Consider the following 21,180-nt stretch of genomic DNA (forward strand, 5'->3'; position numbering starts at 1 on the left):
AGGAATGCCTGGGAAAGGTTGTCTTAGAGAAACAGAAACAATGAGAAACATAAGCACAGGGAATCAGGTGTCAGGCACCACTGGAGATGCTAATTTGGAGGGGGATTTCAGGAATGAGGGGGATTTGCGCGTTGTTTTATTTAATCCTCCCAACCATCGCTTGGGGTTATTTCACAGGATGCCAATCCTCAGAAAGATTAAATAACTTGCCAAGGTCAGTGATGGATCTGGGATTAACAAGCAGGTGTGTCTAACTCCAAAGCCCATGCAAATAGCACTGCCACTGAGAGAAGACTGAACCTGGTATGTTTAGGGAACAGGAAGGAGCAGGGAGAAGTATGGTGGGAAAATAAGATAAAGAAACAGGGAACCTAGGTAAGCTTGCCAAAGTGCCATACATATGCTATTCACATGTGGTACAGCATGAAAACTAGACAGAGACATTTGAACTTGATCTTGTAGTTACACAAGAGCCACCCAAGATTTTGAGTAAGAGAGTAACCAAAGCAATGCCTTGAGCAAAGACCAAAGGGGACAGTGGCGAAAATCAGGGTTCTGGGTTCCTATACCAAAAAGATGCCACTAACAACAGTAAAGGGGGCCACACAATAGAGTGGAGTGAGAAATGGACTAAGAGTCAGAAGCTTGGGTTTAAATGCAAAAAGTTACACGCTAAAGTCATGACTTTGTTAGGCTAGTTACATACTCTCTCTGGACTTCAGTTTCTCTTCACCCATAAATCAGGAGAAGTGAGACCTCATCCCTAAATGACCTTTAAAAGCTTTGCTACACAAAGTGTGGCCCACCAACCAGCAGCAACCGGCATCGTCCAGAAGCTTATTAGAAATGCAGCATCTCGGGGCGCCTGGGTGGCACGGTGGTTAAGCGTCTGCCTTCGCTCAGGGCGTGATCCCGGCATTGTGGGATCGAGCCCCGTCAGGCTCCTCCGCTATGAGCCTGCTTCTTCCTCTCCCACTCCCCCTGCTTGTGTTTCCTCTCTCGCTGGCTGTCTCTATCTCTGTCTAATAAATAAATAAATAAATAAATAAATAAAAAGAAATGCAGCATCTCAGGCCCCACCAGAGGAATCATTCCTGTATTTAAACAAGGGGATCTGTAAACACATTAAGGTTTGAGACCCTTCTCTAAAGTATGTTCCAGGGGCTCCTGGGGGGCTCAGTGGGTTAAGCATCTCACTTCGGCTCAGGTCATGATCTCAGGGTCCGGGGATCCAGCCCCGTCTGGAGACGCACGCTCAGCAGGGAGTCTGCTCCTACCTCTCCTTTTGCCCCTCCCCCCACTCATGTGCGCAGATGCTCACTCTCAAATAAATAAAATCTTTATTTGAAAAAAAAAAAAACAAAAAAAAAACTGCGTTCCAGTTCTAAAAATGCAGTGGTTTTAGACTCACCTCAACTCTGTCACTTGACAGGGGAAAAAAATTACCTATTCACTTCATTTGTGTCTAATTCATTTTTTCATTCATTTTTCCCTCATTCTAACACCGCCGCCCCCCCCCCAACACACACCTACATACTTGTCCAGGCCTGAGTAGGGGGTCTCAGGAAATACCAGTGGTGCAGCGCTGCCATCTTGTGGCCGTTACCAGTAAATGCACTAAAACTCACTGTTCTCACCAGTGAAGGGGGTGGGGGTTGGCAGAGGGGGTGAAGTCCAAGTCAAAGATTAACTAAGAGAATCACAACCACCCACAATGACCGGAAGCAGCTGTCAGACAGACATCAGCCTGCACCATACAGTAATGTCACATTTCAAAGGGTAGCTTTTATAATACGTAATAAAATGTATTAGTGGGGAAGCTGGGTTCCAAGCCAAGCTCTGCCCTTGTAACCTTCAAAAACAACAAAAAATTACTGTGACACATTTTCAGACATCCAGCCTCTGCCTGAACTCCGTCAGTAAACTTGTAATTTTCCAAGGAAATTTACTTTGCTGTGACAGCTCTTTCTCATCCTGAGCTGAATGTGTCTGCTGCACACTCACCAGTCCGAGTCCTACTGTCTGTCAGCCCTGAAACACACCTAACACCTTTTCACAAAACAGACCTCTCCCAAATGACAATCCTGAAGTCCCTACACTCTTCTGTCCCTTTCCAGTGGGCCAGCGAAGTGTGTCCAGCATAGCGGAAACTCAGTATTCTAGGAGTGTTCTAACCAGAGCAGCAGAGCCACAGGACCACATGCTTCCCCATTCTGGGTGCTAGACCCGTATTAGAAAGCCACATCAGCTGATGTGACGACACTGGTTCTTCTTACTTGTGCAGCGGCTCAGTCACCCCACACCTCTGTTGGTGTATACTTTACAGTTTTTTGAGAAGATTTATTTTGAGGAGCGCCTGGGCGGCTCAGATGGCTAAGCGTCTGCCTTCCGCTCAGGTCATGATCCCAGGGTCCTGGGATGGAGCCCCATGTTGGGCTCCCAGCTCAGCAGGGAGTCTGTTTCTCCCTCTCCCTCTGCTGCTCCCCCAGCTTGTGCTCTCTCTCTCTCAAATGAATAAAATCTTCAAAAAAAAAAAGATTTATTTTGAGAAAGAGGGGAGAGGGGCAGAGGGAGAGACTCTCAAAAAGATACCTGCTGAGCACAGAGCCCAACTAGGGGCTAGATCTCATGACCCTGAGATCATGACCTGAGCCAAAATCAAGAGTTGGACGCTCAACTGACTGAGCCACCCAGGAGCCCCATATTCAGTTTTATTTTTTAAGAAATATTTATTAGACTATGTACTATGCGCTGGAGACACAAAGATGAACCAGACCCGGGCTCTGCCCTCACTGAGCTCTGGGCTATGGACGGAACCTAATTCAAAGCCAGACCATCACAGTTCAGTGGGAAACACCTCGATAGAGGTAGACACAGACTTTTGAGGGCCACCCCAACAAGCCCCTGTGAAAATCTTCCACTCTTGTTTTCTGGGCTCAGTTTTGCTCATTTCAAGCTCAAAGTGGAAAAAAAAAAACAGTAATAATGCAAATGTCCCAGATGGTCATAGTTGGGCCAGCCATTTCATTCTGGTTAATTCAAGGCATTTGTGGGCTCATTCTGAAGGTCCACTCTCTCCTGTTAAAGCTCACCACAGCTGCCACACGAACAGAAATTCTAGCAGATCAGGAAACTTGAGTGTTAGTCCTGTGGCTTTGAGGCTAACAGAACTATATAATGTTACCCAAATCATATAACTTCCCTGTGCTTTAATTTCCATTCTGTGAAATGGAGCAGTTAGGTGAGCCCCTAGTGGGTCTCTATATTTAGTAAGAGCCCCTCAGAGACAGCTTCACACCTTCTTCTTGGTAGCTACCACCTAGCAAACCAGGCACATGATCTACTGAATATATGTATGACTAAATGATTATTAGGGCAGCATGAATCATGGAATCGATCAACAAACATTTCTGAATGTCTACTAAGTACACTGTGGAGTCAGGAAACCAAAAAGGAGCAGAATGGTATTTTCTCCCCACTTTTCCCTTACCACATTCCTGAAGGGGGAGCTTAGTAAGGCAGAGAGGCTATGTTGAAACAAATAATGTTCTCAAGATGGGCTCTAAGTGGTTGTCAATATTAACAAGAAAAAAGTCTGTTTATCTTGGGGTTGTTTTATATCGATGGGCCTGAAGGACCCAAAGCCCCCTTCCACAGTACCCAGGACCCAAAGCCCCCTTCCGCAGTACCCAGGACGCAACCCCCCCACCCCAAGTCCTTGGAGGAGAAAACCAGACATAGGGAACTGACAGGGAGCCAGGACTGAGGGGACCAGGAGGAAGGCTAAGTGGCTCGCTGACCACCACAACAGCCTGCGAGCGGACTGACAGATAACTCAGTGGGCAAAGGAAAGCACTCCCAGCAGGTCCCTTGATGATACGTGACCATTCATCAGTGAAAGTTTCTTTCTGATAATGGACTCCACTTTTCACATGCTTCCTAACATACCAGGCCTAGTTAAAGTGTTACGAGAATATCGCTTAACTCAACAAACATTGATAGAGTACTCCCAAAGTGCCAGGCCCTACATAAGTTCAGGAACACGAAAACGAATAATAACACCCCCCACTCCCCTCAAAGATCCCCATCCAATTAGCTCTATGCTCCTTTCTGCACTCCCCTCCTCTCTGCCCTCCACCAACACAAATTCTACCCTACCAGCAAGACCCCATCCAAGCTCCACCTAACCCAGGGTCCCCTGAGTGACTCTGAGCCCACAGTGAACTCCTGCCACTTCTGGAGTTTGGTTCCAGTTCCATCTCTAGGTTTTTATGAATATATGTCATCTCGCTGGTTAGATTTGAGCCTCCTGAGGACAGAGACCATTGTTAGACTTTTCCAGAGAAACCACATCCGTGGTTTATATCAGACCAAGCTAGGACCAAGCCCAAGCTTTCAACTGGAGGCCAATCCCTGTTGTGCCTGCCTCTTGAAGGTGCTTTATAAACTTTGTAGTACAAAGTCTATAATCTACTCTCCAACATGTCGATAAGCAGCAATAATTTGAAAATTGAGAGGGTAAGAATGATCATACGGAAATCACAAGGGGTTTTTTGACTCATGCCTTGCCTCTCCCCTCCTCTGAGGTCAAACAATCACGCCACCTGTTCTCACTCCTGCCTGGACGCTGCCAGGGAGGACTTCCTTGTTAACCTTTCCCTCAGCCCCCGCAAACTATCAGTCAGCATTCAAGCCCGTCTCTCCTTTTTCTTTGAGTATATTTCCCAAAGTCTCTGAAATGAGTCAAGTTTAGTAAGTACTGATGTTCTGTAACCCTTAATCGTTACTCCAAGTAGTATTACCTTCTTCCTTTGCCTTGGGCTATTTCCAAACAAGGTCTGGAGCCAACAACCCCAACAGCGCAGGCAAACACCCTTTAAGGGCTCCTTCCCTCCTGTGGTTCCTGTTTCTCAAAACTTCTTGGACTTGAAGTCCTGGGGGTCTTCCACCAACCCAGTTCTTTCTCCTTTAGTCTGGAGCAACTAAGCCACAGCCATCTTCCTGATGAAAAACAAGGAGGCCCAGTTTGACGCACTGCTTCAGGGGCAATGTTCTGACCAAGAGAGAAATAGCCTCTCCTCTTCAGTCCTCTCTGCTTCCCACTTTACTTATGTGGCCCCAGAATGGGGAGGAAATTGTAAACACAGTGAGGACGGGGCAACTTCTCAAGCAACACTCCTGTTGCTCCAGGGGCCCGGAGGACAGAGGGGAAACAGACCATGTCATCCTCTCTTCTGCCGACCCTTAGTACTTTCTTTCCTGCCCTATAATAAGCTAGAAAGCATCACCAAAAGGTATAAGGAAATTCAAAGAGCAAAAGATTTGGGGAAGAAATCATAGCACCCTGGGGGGTAGGGAGTGGGGGAGGAGGAGGGGAGGGAACCAGTATTGCTGCCAAGCTGTCAGTCAGCTTCTTGTGTTCTTAAGAATGCTTCATTTCTTTTGTTTGGCCAGTTTTTCCTCCCAGATTCCTGTAAACCTGTTACCTAACAAGGTCAGCGTCACTTAGCTGTTCTGGCCCTCTAATGGGAACACTGGCCAGGGATTAAAGCCCAGACCGCCATCCCAAGGAAGACATCCGGAGCCTCCAACTGGGAACCCTCCAGAATCTCTTCAAGTGACTCACAGCAGCACCAACAGTCGCAATGAAAATTCTAATCTCTTTTCTCCTTCTGTTGCTGCCACTAATGCTGATGCCTGTGGTCTCTAGCAGCCCAAATCCAGGTAATAAGATTAATTTTCTATAAAGGGGAAACAGGGGGGAGAAAATGTGGCAAAACAGAGAAGAAAATATGACCCCCCCCAAAAAAAAACAACCATGCATTGAAATGTAGCCCCTTCCAGCTACAGAGATTTGGGACAATTTAGCTTCTGTCAATGCCTGGTTCCTCATTTACAAAAAGGGGAAGACTATACTTACATCCAAAGAGTGTTGTGAGAGCGAAATGAGATAGTGGGTATCAAAATGTCTGAAACTGTAGCCAGCAAAATATAGATATATACTGGCTCAATAAAAACCTGCTTCCTTGGGACACCTGGGTGGCTGTCGGTTGCTTGTCTGCCTTTGGCTCAGGTCTTGATCTCAGGGTCGTGGGATCGAATCCCACATCGGGGTCCCTGCTCAGCGGGGAGTCCACTTCTCCCTCTCTCCCTGCCTGCTGTTCCCCCTGCTTGTGCTCTCTCTCTGTCAAATAAATAAATAAGATCTTCAAAAAAATGTTTTAATAAAAATCTGCTCCCTTACTTTCTGCCCCTAATCCCTTTCCAGAAGATCCAGTCTTGGTGACGGTGGTGTAAAGGTGTTGAAGGCAACTGTACATTCACGGGGGATAAGATGTCCTTGCTTATGTTCTTCATAGTGCACCAGAATGCCACCAATAATCGTTAATGCTATTTAATGGTAAAGTAATAAACTAGAAAAAGCGTATCACCAGATAGTATCCATACTGGAAGCTTTAGCCATACTAAACTCACCTGTTGGGAAGCAGGCCTTAGGTTAGAGGCTCCAAATCAGCTCCAGCTTTCACTACATCTCAGTGATGGCTTTGCCATCAGCAGAGCAACCATGCAGAGAGAGCTCACCTCATGTATCTCTCTACTCGAGAGAACCAACTCCCCAAGGACTACTTTGAGGTAAAATAGCTTTGTTACATATTTAACATCAACTCGATCCTTAAAATCAGAAGTTCACCTTACTCCACCCCAATCTTAAACTTCCCTTCCCTTGTAGAAAGAGATCTCTGGGAGGTGCTGGGCCCCATAGTGCTAGGACCTAGACTGCCAATCTGGAGGGGAAGGCTTTTCCATCATTGTCACAGACACCAAGACTAGAGTCCTCACCCTTGATTCAAAGCTCTAACCACAGCCTGTCTTTCAATCCACCCATATAACTAACAAATGCTCTGTGCTCCACCTAAACTAGACTGTTGGCTGTTCCCTGAATGGGTCTTGTGCTTTCCCACTAGCTTACATTCACTCATACACTCAGCTCAGAAACCAACGCCTCCTCACAGCCTCCCTGATTCCTCTCTCGACCAGATATGAGCCCTCCGTCCTGTGAATATGCTTAGTCCAAACCTGACTCTTTCTTTGCACTTGTCATAGTCTGTCTTATACTGAAGGTATTGGTGTGCCTTTCCTACCTCCACCCCTGCCCTTCTAGACTGTAACCTCCTTGGTGGCACAATCTGGTATATTGCTTCCATATCCCTCACACTATCCAGTATAGTATTCAGTAAATATTTGCTAAGTGAAAGAATAAATGCTCAGGTTTCTAAGTTCAAAACATTGCCCTTAAAAGACTCTACACCTGGGTTTGATAGCAGCTCTATTAACATTTGGGGCTGGGCAATTCTTTGCTGTAGGGTGCTGTTCTGTGTATTGTAAGATGTTCACCAGCATCTGTGTGGCCTCCACCAACTAGATGCCAATAGCAGCTTCTCCACCCCTGGCCCCAGTTAAGACAGACAAAGTTAACTCCAGATGTTGCCAGATGTACCCTGGAGGGGGAAACCACTCCCAGCTGAGAACCCCTGCTCTATAGCAATAGTTCTCAAACCTGGCTACACGTTTAGACTTACCTAGACCTGTAGACTCGGCCTTGGAGCCCAGCGAACCTAGATCCAAATCCTTGTTCCACCCTTACTTTGCAAATTAGGCAAGCTGTTTCACTTTTTGGAGCCCGTCTTACCATCTTAAAATGAGTAAAATACCATTTAGAACACATAATTGTTGTGAATATTAAATGATCTATAATGTGTACCTAGCAAGGATTCAATAAATGGCCTGAGGAAAATATCTCAAGCAGCTCCTAAGGCACAGTGGCTATGAACTGGGGAAAGCTCGCTCTGCCGCCAGGTCGCTATTACAGCCGCTTCCGGCTCCATCCCAGTCTCCCGGCCAAACACAGGTTTGCAGCACCCCTCTGGCTAGAGAAAACAACATCCCTCACCCTCCCATCCCCCCCCAATTCTCAAAATAAAATCTGATCTTACTTTATCTCTTAAAATAACCACATACATGCACAGTGTGTTTTTCACAGAGAGGGAGAACAGATAAGAATATATGAAAATGTTAGGAAACAAATCACTTATAATAATAGATTATTACTTATAATATCATTAACTATAAAGTTATCTGCAATAATAGCTGAAATGCGTTAAGCAATCCTATGTGGCAGGCAATTTCTAACACATATTACCTCATTATGTCCTCACAGATATATAATGTATTTTTTAATTCACTTTTCATTTTTCAGACTTAAGAAATGCTATAAAAATAATCAGAGGTCCCATATATCCTTCATCCAATTTTTTTCAAATACATCTTACATAACCATAACATGATTATCAAAACCAGGAAATTAACATTGACATAATACTACTAATAAATGTAGTAATATTCAGATTTGCTAATCACCCCATTAATGTCCCTTTTTGGTCCAGAATCCAATCCAGGATGCTACACTGAGTAAAGCTGTCATGTCTCCTTGGTTTTCCCCAGGCTAGAGTAGTTTCTCATCCTCCATTTCTTTCATGATTTTGACAGTTTTGAAGAGTACTGGTCAGTTATTTGTAGAACGCCCCTCAGTTTTGGTTTGTCTGATGTTTCTTCATGAATAAATTCAGATTATGCATTTTTGGCAAGAATACCACAGAAGTCACGTGTGCCTTCTCCATGCATCACATCAGACGGCCCATGATACTGATCATTCTCAACTACTGATGATGTTCATTTTGAACACTTGCTTAAGGTGGTGCCTGTCAGGTTTCTCTACTGGAAAGCTACTCTTTTTCCCACTGTAATTAATAAGTATCTTGTGGAGAGATACTGTAAGACCATGCAAAGAGCCTGTTTCTTCTCATCAGACTTTTGCCCACTAATTTTTAAAATCCACTGATGATTCCCACCTTCAACAAATGTTACTACGGTATTAGCCAAATGGTGATTTTCTATTTCCATCATTCCTTCTACATTTATTAATTGGGATTCTACTATAAGAAAAAGCTTCTTCTCTCCCATTTATTTATTGAATTATTTATTTCTATGAGTAAAGACTCATGGACATTTATGGATTATAATCCATTACTATCATTATTTATTATGTTGTTCATATTGTCTCAAAACTGACTATTGAGAGGTCCTGCAAGTAGGCTTCTCTGTCTTTTTAACATATCATTTTTTAGCAGTTCTGGACTTTCTGATACTTCAGAAAGGCGCATCTTGTACTTCCCTGGCCTTGGAATCAGCCGTTTCTCCAAGGAGCTCCGGTTCCTTTCACTGGAGAACGGTATTCACAAACCGTGGGCGCTAAGGTATTGCCCATGGCTACTAGGGGCTAGTGCTTCTAGGCCCTCTAGTGGACAAAGCTAGGAAACAGATGCATGCGCACACACACTAGCGGACTATTATTAGCCCCATTTTACAAATTAGGTAAATGAAATACAGAGGTTAGACAACTTGCCCGAAATCATAAAGTCAATATGTAGTGGAACAGGGAGGTCAAAATGATAGATCTACCACAAGTCCTAACAAGTGGGAGTAACCTCTTTACACATACAGGTCAGCAGAAAGCAACAAACCTAACATTCCAGCAATAGACACCCTCTTTGGGACTGAGTGACAGAAGTCTGCAATAATATCCACAATAATAACCATCATTATTGGTTATTACTACTTGGACACTGGCCATTGGGCACCTCCAGCAGCCCATTTATTCCTAATTCTCCAAGGTGGATACTACTAATCTCGTTTTATAAACCAGAGTACCAAAGATCAAAGCCGAGACTATATCGTTAAGTGACAGAGCAGGTAGTTGATGCCAGGTCTGCCTGGATGTAAAGTTCATGCTTATTCCACTATATCAATATCTTCCAAAATTGATTTTCAGTAGGACATAAATTAGCTTTTACTTTAATAGTTTTATGTTTGTGTTAATGCATGTTAGAAAAAAATCTAAACATGTATCAAACCCCTAATCTCACAGATAATATTGCAGAGGATGAGGCTGTTTTGTAAGTTAAATCTGTTTAAAGAAAAAGCTACAGAAGGCATCATAAAGGTGGTCCAGAAATATCTGAGGTTTGGGAAACATACTATTATAGGAATGTGCAGCTTCATTTTAAGTTACACCATGGAATTAGGGTTGTAAAGGCTGCAGAAAGAACAACAGACTAAGACACTTGGACCTGGGTTTTAGCTTGAGATGGGTCACCATTACCTTAGTGAACTTGGGCACCTAATTTGCTCTCTCTGGGCCTCAGTTTCCTCATCTGAAAAAAAAGGGACAGTGATTTAGTTAATTAGTACAACCCTTTTACAAGCAATTTAGTAATAATATCAAGAAACATAAAACTGTTCTTAACTTTTGACCCAGCAATTCCACTTTGGGAAATCTTGCCCAAGACAATAACCTAACATTTGGAAAACAGTTACAAACATAAAGAAAATTATCAATATCCAAAAGTAAAACAATCTAAATATTCAGCAATGAGTGAACAGTTAAATAATTTGGAGCTCATATGCTTATTGGGAACATTATGTAGTCATTAAAAATGTCTGTTATGGGGGCACCTGGCTGGCTCAGTTAAGTGTCTGCCTTGGGCTCAGGTCATGATCTTGGGGTCCTGGGATCAAGCCCTGAGTTGTCACTGGGCTCTCTGCTCAGTGGGGAGTCTGCTTCTCCCTCGCCCTCTGCCCCTTCCCCCAACTCATGCACTCTCTCTCTCTCTCAAACAAATAAATAAATAAATTCTTTTTTTAAAGGGGGGTGCCTGGGCGGCTCAGTTTGTTGAGTGTCCGACTCTTGATTTCAGCTCAGGTCATGATCTCAGGGTCGTGGGATCCAGCCCTGAGTAGGACTCTGCCTGGGCATGGAGCCTGCTTGAGATTCTCTCTCTCTCTCTCTCTCTGCCCCTATCTACTCACACTCTCTCTCTTTCTCAAAAAAAAAGTTAATAAAAATGTCCATTATGAAGATGACATAGCAACATGCTTATAAAGTGAACAAAAAGAAACTTGTTCATGTACTATGGTTATCACTGTATAAAGAAAATCATATGCAGGAAACATACCAAAATACCACCAGATGGTAAGAGTAAAGATTCCTTTTTTCGTACTTTCCAAATTTCCTCTAATATAGCTATATTACATTTAGAATGAAAAAACTTCTACTAAATAAAGAGATTCAACTAAATAACAACCAAGATTCCCTCTGGCTATAGCATTCTGTGGCTTTCCTCTGGAACTACAAGTAGAGGTCAGGTGAGAGTAAAATATTAGAAAAGTTTAGATGGCAGGGGCTATGTGTGCCTGTTTAAATTATTGTAATAGCACTCAAAACAGCACATGAGAACATTTGTAACTAGCACTTGGGGAAATGATGCAACACCTTCCATCTGTGTGGCAGAAAGGGCACAAGTCTGGGAAAGAGCCTGGGATTGAACCACAGGATCTCTAAGGGCCCTCTCCAGACAACTTGTTCATTTGCTTATTGAACAAACATTTACCAAGTGCCTACCATGTGTCAGCCGTTTGTAGCTGAATGACTACTGAGCTCGGTGGGAGAAAGATTTTTAGTTTCCTAGGGAAGCCCTAACAAAATAGCACAGAATGGGGGGCTGAAACAACAGAAATTTATTTTCTCACATCTCTGGTATCTCTTTGCCCAAATCTCTTCTTTTTTTTAATATTTTATTTATTTATTTGGCAGAGAGAGCGAGAGAGGGAACACAAGCAAGGAGAGTGTGAGAGGGAGAAGCAGGCTTCCCGCTGAGCAGGGAGCCCGATGCAGGGCTCGATCCCAGGACCCTGGGATCATGACCCGAGCCGAAGGCAGATGCTCAATAGCTGAGCCACCGAGGCACCCCCAGATCTCTTCTTCTCATAAGGGCTCCAGTGGGACTGAATCAGGACCCACCATAATGACTTCATCTTAACTTGACTTCATTTTAACTCAGTCATCTCTTTAAAGGCCCTATCTTCAAATACAGTCATTCTGGGGGTTAGGGCTTCATCATGAATTTGGGGGGACACAATTTAGTCCACAACAACAAACAGCAAACTATACATATAACTGAGCATTAAGAGAGATGCCTTTAAATACAATGGGGAACCACGTGAAGGCATAATTAATTCTTACAGGAAGTATCAGAAACTACAAAGTCCACAACAACAAACTATACATATAACTGAGCATTAAGAGAGATGCCTTTAAATACAACGGGGAACCATGTGAAGGCCTAATAATTCTTACAGGAAATATCAGAAACTACTATACAAAAGCAGCATCATCTGGGCCCACTTCTAGCCCCGGAATCTCAAGTCTATCAACCATCATTCTTGATTGTCATAGAAATATTTTAGGTATCACAAAATGGGAAAAAGACAGCATCAGGTGATAAGACAGACTTGAGTAGAAGCCAAAAGAGGAGTGGATTTGTTCCAGAGGCACAAAGGTAAATACCATCCTTTTATAGTTGAACTGGGATTATGGATTCAAATACACAGAACTTGAAGGTCAAGTGAAGATCCTGACTAGATTATGGAATAATCTGCTCCTGGTTCTCATTCTTTAAGTCATGAGAATTTTAATGTGTGCTGGGGCTAGGGCATATTGTTAGGTCTTTTCTTTTTTTCCTAAAGATTTATTTATTTATTTGAGAGAGAAAGAGAGAGAGAGCAGGAGAAGGGTGGGAGGGGCAGAGGGAGAGAGAGAAACCCAAGCCAACTCCACTTGGAGCACAGAGCTGGACACAGGGCTCGATGCAGGGCTTAATCCCATGACCCTGAGATCATGACCCTGAGATCATGACCTGAGCCAAAACCAAGGGTCAGATGCTCAACCAACTGAGCCACCCAGGTGCCCCGTCAGGTCTTGATTAATGCCCATCTTCTGTCCTGTCTTCGCCCCAAAACCCATTCTTTTCCCACCTACCTCCACCTAAGCTCTTCTCTAAGCCAGATTTTAAACCTCAATTCCTTATCCATTTAAAATACTCTCTTGAAGTACCCTAGATCCCTGAATAAAAAAGGAAGGAGAAGGGGCGCCTGAGTGGCTCAGTCTTTAAGCATCTGCCTTCGGCTCAGGGCGTGATCCCGGTGTTCTGGGATGGAGCCCCACATGAGGCTCCTCCCCTGGGAGACTGCTTCTTCCTCTCCTACTCCCCCTGCTTGTGTTCTCTCTCTCACTGGCTGTCTCTCTCTCTCTGTCAAATAAATAAATAAAATCTTAAAAAAAAAAAAAACGAAGGAGGGGCATCTGGGTGGCTCAGTCAGTTAAGCGTCTGCCTTCAGCTCAGGTCAGTTCTCAGGGTCCTGGGATCCAGCTGACATCCCTACTCAGTGGGGATCCTGCTTCTCCCTCTCCCTCTCCCTCTGGGACTCCCACTGTTTGTGCTCTTTCTTTCTTTCTCTCTCTCAAATGAATAAATAAAATCTTTGAAAAAAAAAAGAGGAAGGAAAATCCACTGATGCAGGTAGCACAATGCTGGGGGACCATTTCTGTTGGACCTGTCCCTTTCCGGTGTCTGGCCGGGCCGTGTTTCCTTCCACCAGGGGTCGCCAGAGGCCAACGGGACCATCGCCAGGCTTCTAAGAGGTGGCTCCATGAAGGCGGCCAAGAATGTGAGTGCAAAGGTTAGTATCAACAATAGCACTGCACCATCACGATCCAACTCTCTCCCCTAAGCCCCACCCCCGCCCCCCACACATCAGTACAGATGTTTTCTGAGCTGACTTCACCCACTGCCTTCTCCACCAGCCCACCACATGTGGCACCAATGCTTGTCTTCTTCCTGAGTCTCTAGCAAAAGCAGGACCCTGCCAAGATCCAGGGGGAGCTGGCTCAATCTCTGGCTGCCCCTTCTCCCCTACTCTTCCCCAAGAACCGAGGGCTGCCTTCCAAAAACTTCCTGGATCTTGTTTTTGATCTTCGTTTAGCCATAAATAAGACTGAAATCAGAGAGGCAAAATGCTGGGTCAAGTTAAGGCAGTCAAAGGCAGACGCCTAGATCTTCTCTTAATTTTTTGGTCTCCTTAATGATATCCTGATGCCCCCTCCAAACCTGCCACCAAATGCTTGTCAATACAGGTTGGGCAAAACAACTCAGAAATCCTGGTACTCATATAACTGGGTATCCCTACGGTTCTGTGTTGAGCCCTCTTCCCACCTCCACTGCAGTCTGAAAAAGATGGCAAGTAAAACCCTGCCCTACTCCCTATTCTCAAAGATATTAACCTTCCCCTCTAAGCACCAACCCTGTTATTTCAGACTGGTTCCTGAGAGCCCCTAAAAGAAAACTCATGACGGTGCCTGAGATGCCAAAGAAGCAGTGTCCCTGTGATCAGTTCAAGGCCAGTGTGAAGAAAACCAGTAAGTTTCAAAAGAATGACCTATCTTAAACCAGAGTCACTCTGTGGAGTCAACTAGGGATGGAGCAGGGCTTGAGAACAGACAAGTGAAGTGAAATGAAGACCAAGATAAGCACACCTCTCAGCCCTTTCTACTCAGTGTCAACTTGAGGAAATAAGAAGAGGAAGGGAGGCGGATACAATTTTCCTAATCCTAGAAAGTTTCGACAAAATTCTTAGATTTTAGAAGCCCATTGCTTATCAAAGTGGAGGGAGATGGAACTACAGGGGACCTGGTCATTGATCTCTGAAGATGTCAAATAGAATCTGGTTCCTCCCTTGAGAAGTTTTTATATGTCATATAAAAAGTAAACTGGCAAATTAAACTGATTGAAATTATGATATTATGAAGAATGAGATAAATCAAGATCGTTATTACTGCAGGTAGAAAATACAATTTGGTAGTACCTATCAAAAATTTATTTATTTTTAAATATTTTATTTTGGGGGGCACCTGGGTGGCTCGGTTGGTTAAGCATCCAGCTCTGAGGAATGAGGAGTGAAGAATATATTTTTTTAATTTTAACTTTTAAATTTTTTTAATTTTTTCCATTGGACGAGTCTTACTTTTATATCATTTTAAAGCTTTCATAAAAATTAAATTTTTAAAACTTTTTTTTTAAACGTTTTTAACGTTAATCTTTATTTTCACCCTAGGGCACCAAAGGCACCACAGGAAGCCAAACAAGCACTCCAGAGCCTGCCGGGAATTTCTCAAACAATGTCAGCTAGCAAGCTTTGCTCTGCCTTTATAGGAGCTCTGAGGGCTCACTCTCCCAATGCAACATTCTCAGTAAAGATGTTAGTGAGCTCACCTAGAGGATGCTTTTCTCCCACTTCCGGCTCCCCCTCCCTGTTCCCCACTCCAGTGTTCTCACAAAGCATTTTCCCCAAGATTATTGCTCCCTCTTCTCTTGTCAGTCTTTTCCTGGGCACCCCCCCTTCCCGGGCTTAAGCTTAGTTACCTGAAAGAAACCTGGAAACCCGGGTTTCTTAACTGGTCCCAAATAACCTTAAATATAACCAGGCAAGTAGCAAACAGAAGTCAATAAATATTTTTAAAAGAAGTAAGTCAAAATCATTTCTTTCAAATGGGGTCTGGCAACTCATTCCATCCCCACCTTAGCCTGCTTACTGCAAACTCTACCCAGATTCTACACACACTTCTCCCCACCACCAGCCTCACTCTTCCTCTCCACTGCCCAATTTTTTATTCTTCTACCCATTTAACAAACCTTTTTGAGGTAAGAGATAAGTGGGGCAAAGAAAGCAGGTATAGCAACAAATCCAACATGATCTTACTAAAGATAACGTAGATTAAAAAAACAAAAAACCCTGGCACAATCTCCCAACACATAGAATGATTTTAGTATTTATGATTCTTCCTAACATCATCATCGTTATCATTAGTGGTCATTGTACTCTGTGAGTTTCCAATCTAGTACAGAAAACATATATTCACAACCACAGTTCGAGGCTAGAGAGATGGTGTGGAAGATCCCAAATGCCATTGAAAAAGGCTTCAAGCTGTAAAAATGGGAAGATGTCATTTTTTTAACATGGAAATAAAATGATCAAAGCAATAATGGAAGGATATTAAACTGACAGTCATTTGAAAGAATGAATAAAGAATAAAGATTATTACAACAGTATATAGACTGCCTCCCCTCTGACCCTTTCCTGAAAAGTCAGAAAGGGAGGGAGGAAAAAAAAAAGGAACATTCATCCAGAATCTGGCTTCTGTCATCCCAGATGAAACAAAGAACTAAATTAGGATGCTTGCCTTAAGAGAAAAAACACTTGAACTGAGTGGTAAGTGGGGTGGGGTCCTATTTATGACACAAGAGGGCAAGCCCCTCCCCTCTGGTAGGAGAGTGCTGGGCACACAACCTCCTCCTGTTCCCAATCCCACCTCCCACAGCAGGAGGCCCAGAGTGCATCACTTGGCACAGGAGTGGAGGTCAGCAGTGCCACTTGCCAACTGTCTTAAAAAGGAAGACCAGGATGCCAGGATGAAGGAGTAGAATCCAAAGGGAGGTGCAATCATGAGGAATCAATGAGGGATTTGTGACAAAGGAGGCCTTGGGGGCCCAGAAGGATGAAACCTGGGAGAGCAACACCTCCCGAGAGGGAAGTAACAACAGTGGAGCCAGGTTCTAAGTCAGTATCTCGGCCTGACTTGGAACTTAAGCCACCCCAGACACCTATCACCCAGCCAGAGCCTGGGCCAAAAGTGACAGCCACAGCCCAGCCAGCATCTAAGACTCATCAGCCACCCAGCACTCCACATGAGGCCGCTCCACAGCAAAGACCCCTCACTCAGCAGGAGACCCTTGCCCAACAGGGAGCTGAATCCCAGCAGGAAATCAGCACCCAACAAAATTCAGCTTTGCAGCAGAAACTTCTTGCCCCACAGGAGCCTGCACCACAGCAATCACCCCCCATGCACCGGGAGCCCTCCTCTCAAGAGGAAGCTGCCTCACAGCAGGGACCTGGGCCAGGAAAAGAATCTGAAACTCAACAGGAGCCAGAAATGAGAGAGGCACATGTTGCCCAACCAGAACCTGGCCCAGCACAGCAACCTCCAGCTCAACAGGAAGCTGGATCAACACCTCCATCCCAGCCTAGACCTGGACCCAAAAATGGATCACCTGTCCAGACTGAATCTATATTCCAAGAGAGACTGAGACAGTCAGACCCTATAGCCCAGCAAAGAGCTCCAGCCCGAGGAGCCAAATCCCAATTGAGATCTTTGACCGAGTGGGGATTTCTATCAAAACTCCACCAAATATCCGCACAGCGACCAGCCTCAGAGTGGAGGACGTTTTATGATTGGGTCACAGATTCTGACTCAGAACCAGATGTGGGGTCTCCACTGAAGAGCAGTTCATCAGCCAAGAGGAGTGGAACAGTGGCCCAGGGAATGAAGCTGGCCTTCAAGGGGAAACATGAATTGGCATCAGGGTATGGTGGGACATCAGCACACGGGAAGAAAACTGGCAGCCAGAATCACAGACACTACAGGGACACAGGTGAGTTTGAGGCCAAGGAACTGAACCTCCCAGAGGCGGTCATTCATTCAGTCAAGAGGAACTAAGGACTGCCAGTATGTCAGGTTGCCTCTGGGGATCCCTCACCAGTCCTTCCAGACAAAGATCAACAGCCCCATTTGATAGATGAGGAAGCTGAGGCGGGGAGATGTAAAGGCCTTGCAGGAGGCAGGGCAGATATCGGGAGTCACAGAGCCAGGCTGTGCCTTCTTCCCGGCACCAACTGCCTCCCCACAGAGGATTTGGGGGAAATCAGACAGAAGTGGGGCAGGGCTCTGGGCTAGGGGCCAGGAAATAAAGTAGCTGCCACCCCCACTTCCCTCCCCCCCCACCAGTATTCACCCATCGGTCCCCAAACTCACAGCCCTGGGGCGCCCTCTGCTTTAGGCACCAGCCACCTGGTGCTACACGTAGACCCTTACCCTCGTGGCGTTTCCATCCCCACTAGGTGGAAAATCGGACCTCAGGGATCCCTGAGCTCTCCAGGTCGCCCCGGGCGGACAGGGAGGCACTTGCTCCTCTGCCAGGCGGCCCCCAGTCCAGCCAGGCTCGGTGGCCTTGGGGTTGAGTTCTCAGGAAGGGTGGCGTGAGGCGTGGGAGAGGGGCTGCGGGGTCTGCCGAGGTCTCGGGCAAGGTGGAGGCTGGACGAAGGGAGAGTTGCGGGGAGCAGTGTCAGAGGGGGCCGGGCCCGGGACTCCGCTGACGCAGGCAATGGTGCCCCTGGGAGGCAGGCTCCAGCTCCACGGCGCTCAGGCAGAAGGGGGCACGCAAAGTCCCATCCATGGAATGAGGGGCTACTTGTTGAAGCAGCCTGAGGGGAGGCAAGGCAGCCCTAATCAAGAAGCTGAAGGCTCCCGTACCGCCTGGTCGTCCGAAGGGCCGGCAACGGTGGCCTCGGCTCAGAGGCCTGTGCCTCCCGGAAGGGCTGGGCCATCTCTGTCATGACTGAGAAGGCAGTAATGGTTTCTCTCAGAGCCAGGGCTGCTCCTGTGCTTTAGGAGGGAAGGGACGAGGGGCGGGATGGAAAGGGAGGGTTTGAGGTCTGCGTTTTCTGGCGCTGAGGATGAAGAGCTGTTTCTCTAGGCTCCAGAACCCAGTCTCAAGGAACGCGCTCCACACACCAACGCGGTAGCTTCTCCTCCAGCGCCCCCTGGGCAGTTGACCGTGTGCGCATGCGCGAGCCTCGAGCTGCTTCCGTTTCGCGCCTTTTCCCGGGCACGCGCCAGGTCCTCTACCTTCGGTCTCTGCTGGCCGATCCGCGGCTTCGGGCTAGTGCGCAGGCGCCGAGCATTCTCCTTCCCCCGCCCTTCCATTCTCTGGGAGAGAGAGAAGGCAGAGAAAAGAACCCCGAGAAAGAGAGCAATAGGACATATAAATCAGGAAGAAGGCGGGGCTTCCTTCTCCAACGGCCACGCCTCCAGTGCTGTCGCCCCGCCCCGGCTTTGAATTGCCGGAGGACCTGGCCCACCCCGCCCACCCCAGGCGGAGTCTCAGAGGCGCCCCGCTTTCCCCTTCCAGCAGGAGGGCCGGGGCGCGTTCTAGGGGATCCCTACTTGGGAAGGTGAGTGGGAAAGCGAGGCTGAGAGCCTGCACGTGAGAAGATCGAGGCTTCCCTTCTGGGGTGACCCCCGCGGGACTCCCCATTAGTCCTGTCCGCAGGACACTTTTGGCCGCCTCCAGGGCTGCATTTTCGTTGGTCACGGGCCCTTTAAAGCGTGCGAGGGGGCGGAGCCAGGCTTCAGGCCCCTAGGTTTGGGGGCGGGACCCGGCAGTGGAGTGAGGCTCGGATTGCTCAGAGGGCGGGACCCAGAGAGGCGCAAGCCGAGGATTGGGTGGTATGGGGGCCCGGTGGCGGTGTGCGGCGAGGATTGGCTCTCCCCGCGGGGCCCGGCGGCTGGAATCGGCCCCTGCGTGGGGACCGCGGAGAATTGATGGAGTCTGGCTGGGGAAGCGGGGCCGCCAGGGCCGATGGGGCCCTGGCCTCGAAGAGGGCCAAAGAAGGGTCCAAGAGTCGTAGCCGCCGGCGGTGGCGAAAAAGCAAAACCAAAGGTGAGCGCGCGGGGGCCGGCAGCAAAACGGAAGGAACCTTGGACGTTCTTCGCGGAACTGGGGACTGAGTGGAGGGACCCACTGCCGCGAGAAGTGGGGGAGCCCGTGGGCTGGCCCATTGCCGCCCTGCGAGGGGGTGCGGGGGTGATCCATTGTGAGAATGGGCGACGTGAGAGTGGAATATTACCCTCAGCATAGAGACTACTGGACGCCCCAGTAGCGACTTGGGAAGTGTCCTGAATGCGAGTCTCTGATACTAGGGTTCCCGGTCCGGCTCCGGCAACTCGCTGGGTGACCGTGGGGCAATTCCTGGCCTCAGTGGTTCCTACCAGGGAAATGGTTCAAGCGCCGGTCTTCAGGGCCCCAGCACTCATGAGAGGATAATAGAGAGGTTTAGAAACTGTTGCTCAAAGAGGAAGTTTAGAGGGCATTCACTGTCAGGAAAAGGTAGGAGGAAGGGGTTCCTCGTAGTGGAAAATGCCCCAGGGCCAGTATGACTCAAAATAGTCCATTCTCTGTTCCTTGTCAGCCCACCTGCTTCAGCCCAGCACTACTGGGGCCTAACTTCCTGACCCCCACTCTTTTTAGGACTAGGGGGCCCTGGCCCTGGGTAGGCTTCAGACCACCACACCCTCCCTGGTGCAAAGAAGAGAGGGCTGTCAACTGGGTTCCTAAGGTGTCACATTATTTACAGATTTCAACAAGCTGGAGGAAGACTGAGAGACCAGCAGAGATGCTGCAAGCCCCAGGGGGTACACACAGTAAATTCTTGCTAGGTGATGAGTATTTGTGAAGCCAAGTGAGGACCTATGGGAAGCTCCTGTGAAGGAAAGAAACTGATGCAGCCCCCAGGCCCTAGAGACCCCAAGCCCATTGTTCTCTCTGCCTTAGGCAACATCATTAGCCAAAGACAGAACTGGAATTGGCTAAGCATGCACACGTGCAGACTCAGACAGGCTGGGAGCTCGGGCTGGGACCCGAGGGCCTTCACTGTCACACTACCAGGCACAGCCTCACAAGCAAGACAGTGTGCCCAGAGGCAGTACAGACCAAAGTTAAGAACGTGGGCGTTGGTGGCCTGGTTCCTGGGATCATAAACTGTGGTACACTGGGCAACAGTCTTCTTCTTTTCCTGTCTGAACTTTCTGAGCTGTAAAATGGGCACAATGATAGGACTCCCTGACTCGTAGGGCTGTTGTGAGGTTTGAATGAGTGTAGCACATTGGACACTGGCACACAGCAAGTCTGCCTGAGGGGTGGAGGTTATGATTACGGTTACTCCGCATTAAGTAGTGAGTTCCCTAAAAGGGGACCGTGTCTGCCTTGTTTACCCCACATTTTCATAGCCTGATATGTCAGGCACAGAGGCACTCAGATATTTATTGAATTAGTAAGTAAAGGAATGTATAAACTGTAACACGGGGATAATAATAATCATGCTGCCCTTAGGGGTGTCGTGAGGAGTCAGAATCCTCTTGGGTGGGGTGTCTTGCACAGGGCTGAGCCAGTCCTACCCACAAACCCGAGGGCCCACCTACTCACAAAGGCTCATTCCACTAAGCTCTGAGATCCACCAGTCATTTCCTGAGGCTCTGCCCTGGTACCACGCCCCAGCAGGGTGAATCAGACCCTGGCCCTGCCCTGAGGACGTCCAGGCTGGCTGGAGCAGTCC

General features: G+C 47.1%; 1 protein-coding gene and 1 long non-coding RNA gene across 8 annotated transcripts in view; one reads left to right on the plus strand and one right to left on the minus strand.

The window, feature by feature from the left end:
* LOC121103488 overlaps nt 1-21,180 on the minus strand; it is a 120,204-nt gene that overhangs the window by 82,361 nt on the left and 16,663 nt on the right. For all 7 annotated transcript variants that reach the window (XR_005835752.1, XR_005835751.1, XR_005835753.1 and 4 more), the window contains exon 3: nt 10,220-10,271. This is a non-coding gene — a long non-coding RNA (uncharacterized LOC121103488). The remainder of the gene's footprint in view (nt 1-10,219; nt 10,272-21,180) is intronic.
* CXCL17 (C-X-C motif chemokine ligand 17) lies at nt 5,646-15,570 on the plus strand. The gene is made up of 4 exons (XM_008709685.2): nt 5,646-5,724; nt 13,555-13,635; nt 14,270-14,371; nt 15,067-15,570. Exons 1-4 carry the CDS (start codon nt 5,646-5,648, stop codon nt 15,162-15,164), a joined length of 360 nt encoding a protein of 119 aa, XP_008707907.1. The 3' UTR covers nt 15,165-15,570.

This window comes from Ursus maritimus, unplaced genomic scaffold, assembly GCF_017311325.1.
Source record: "Ursus maritimus isolate PB19 unplaced genomic scaffold, ASM1731132v1 scaffold_19, whole genome shotgun sequence".
Taxonomy (NCBI): domain Eukaryota; kingdom Metazoa; phylum Chordata; class Mammalia; order Carnivora; family Ursidae; genus Ursus; species Ursus maritimus.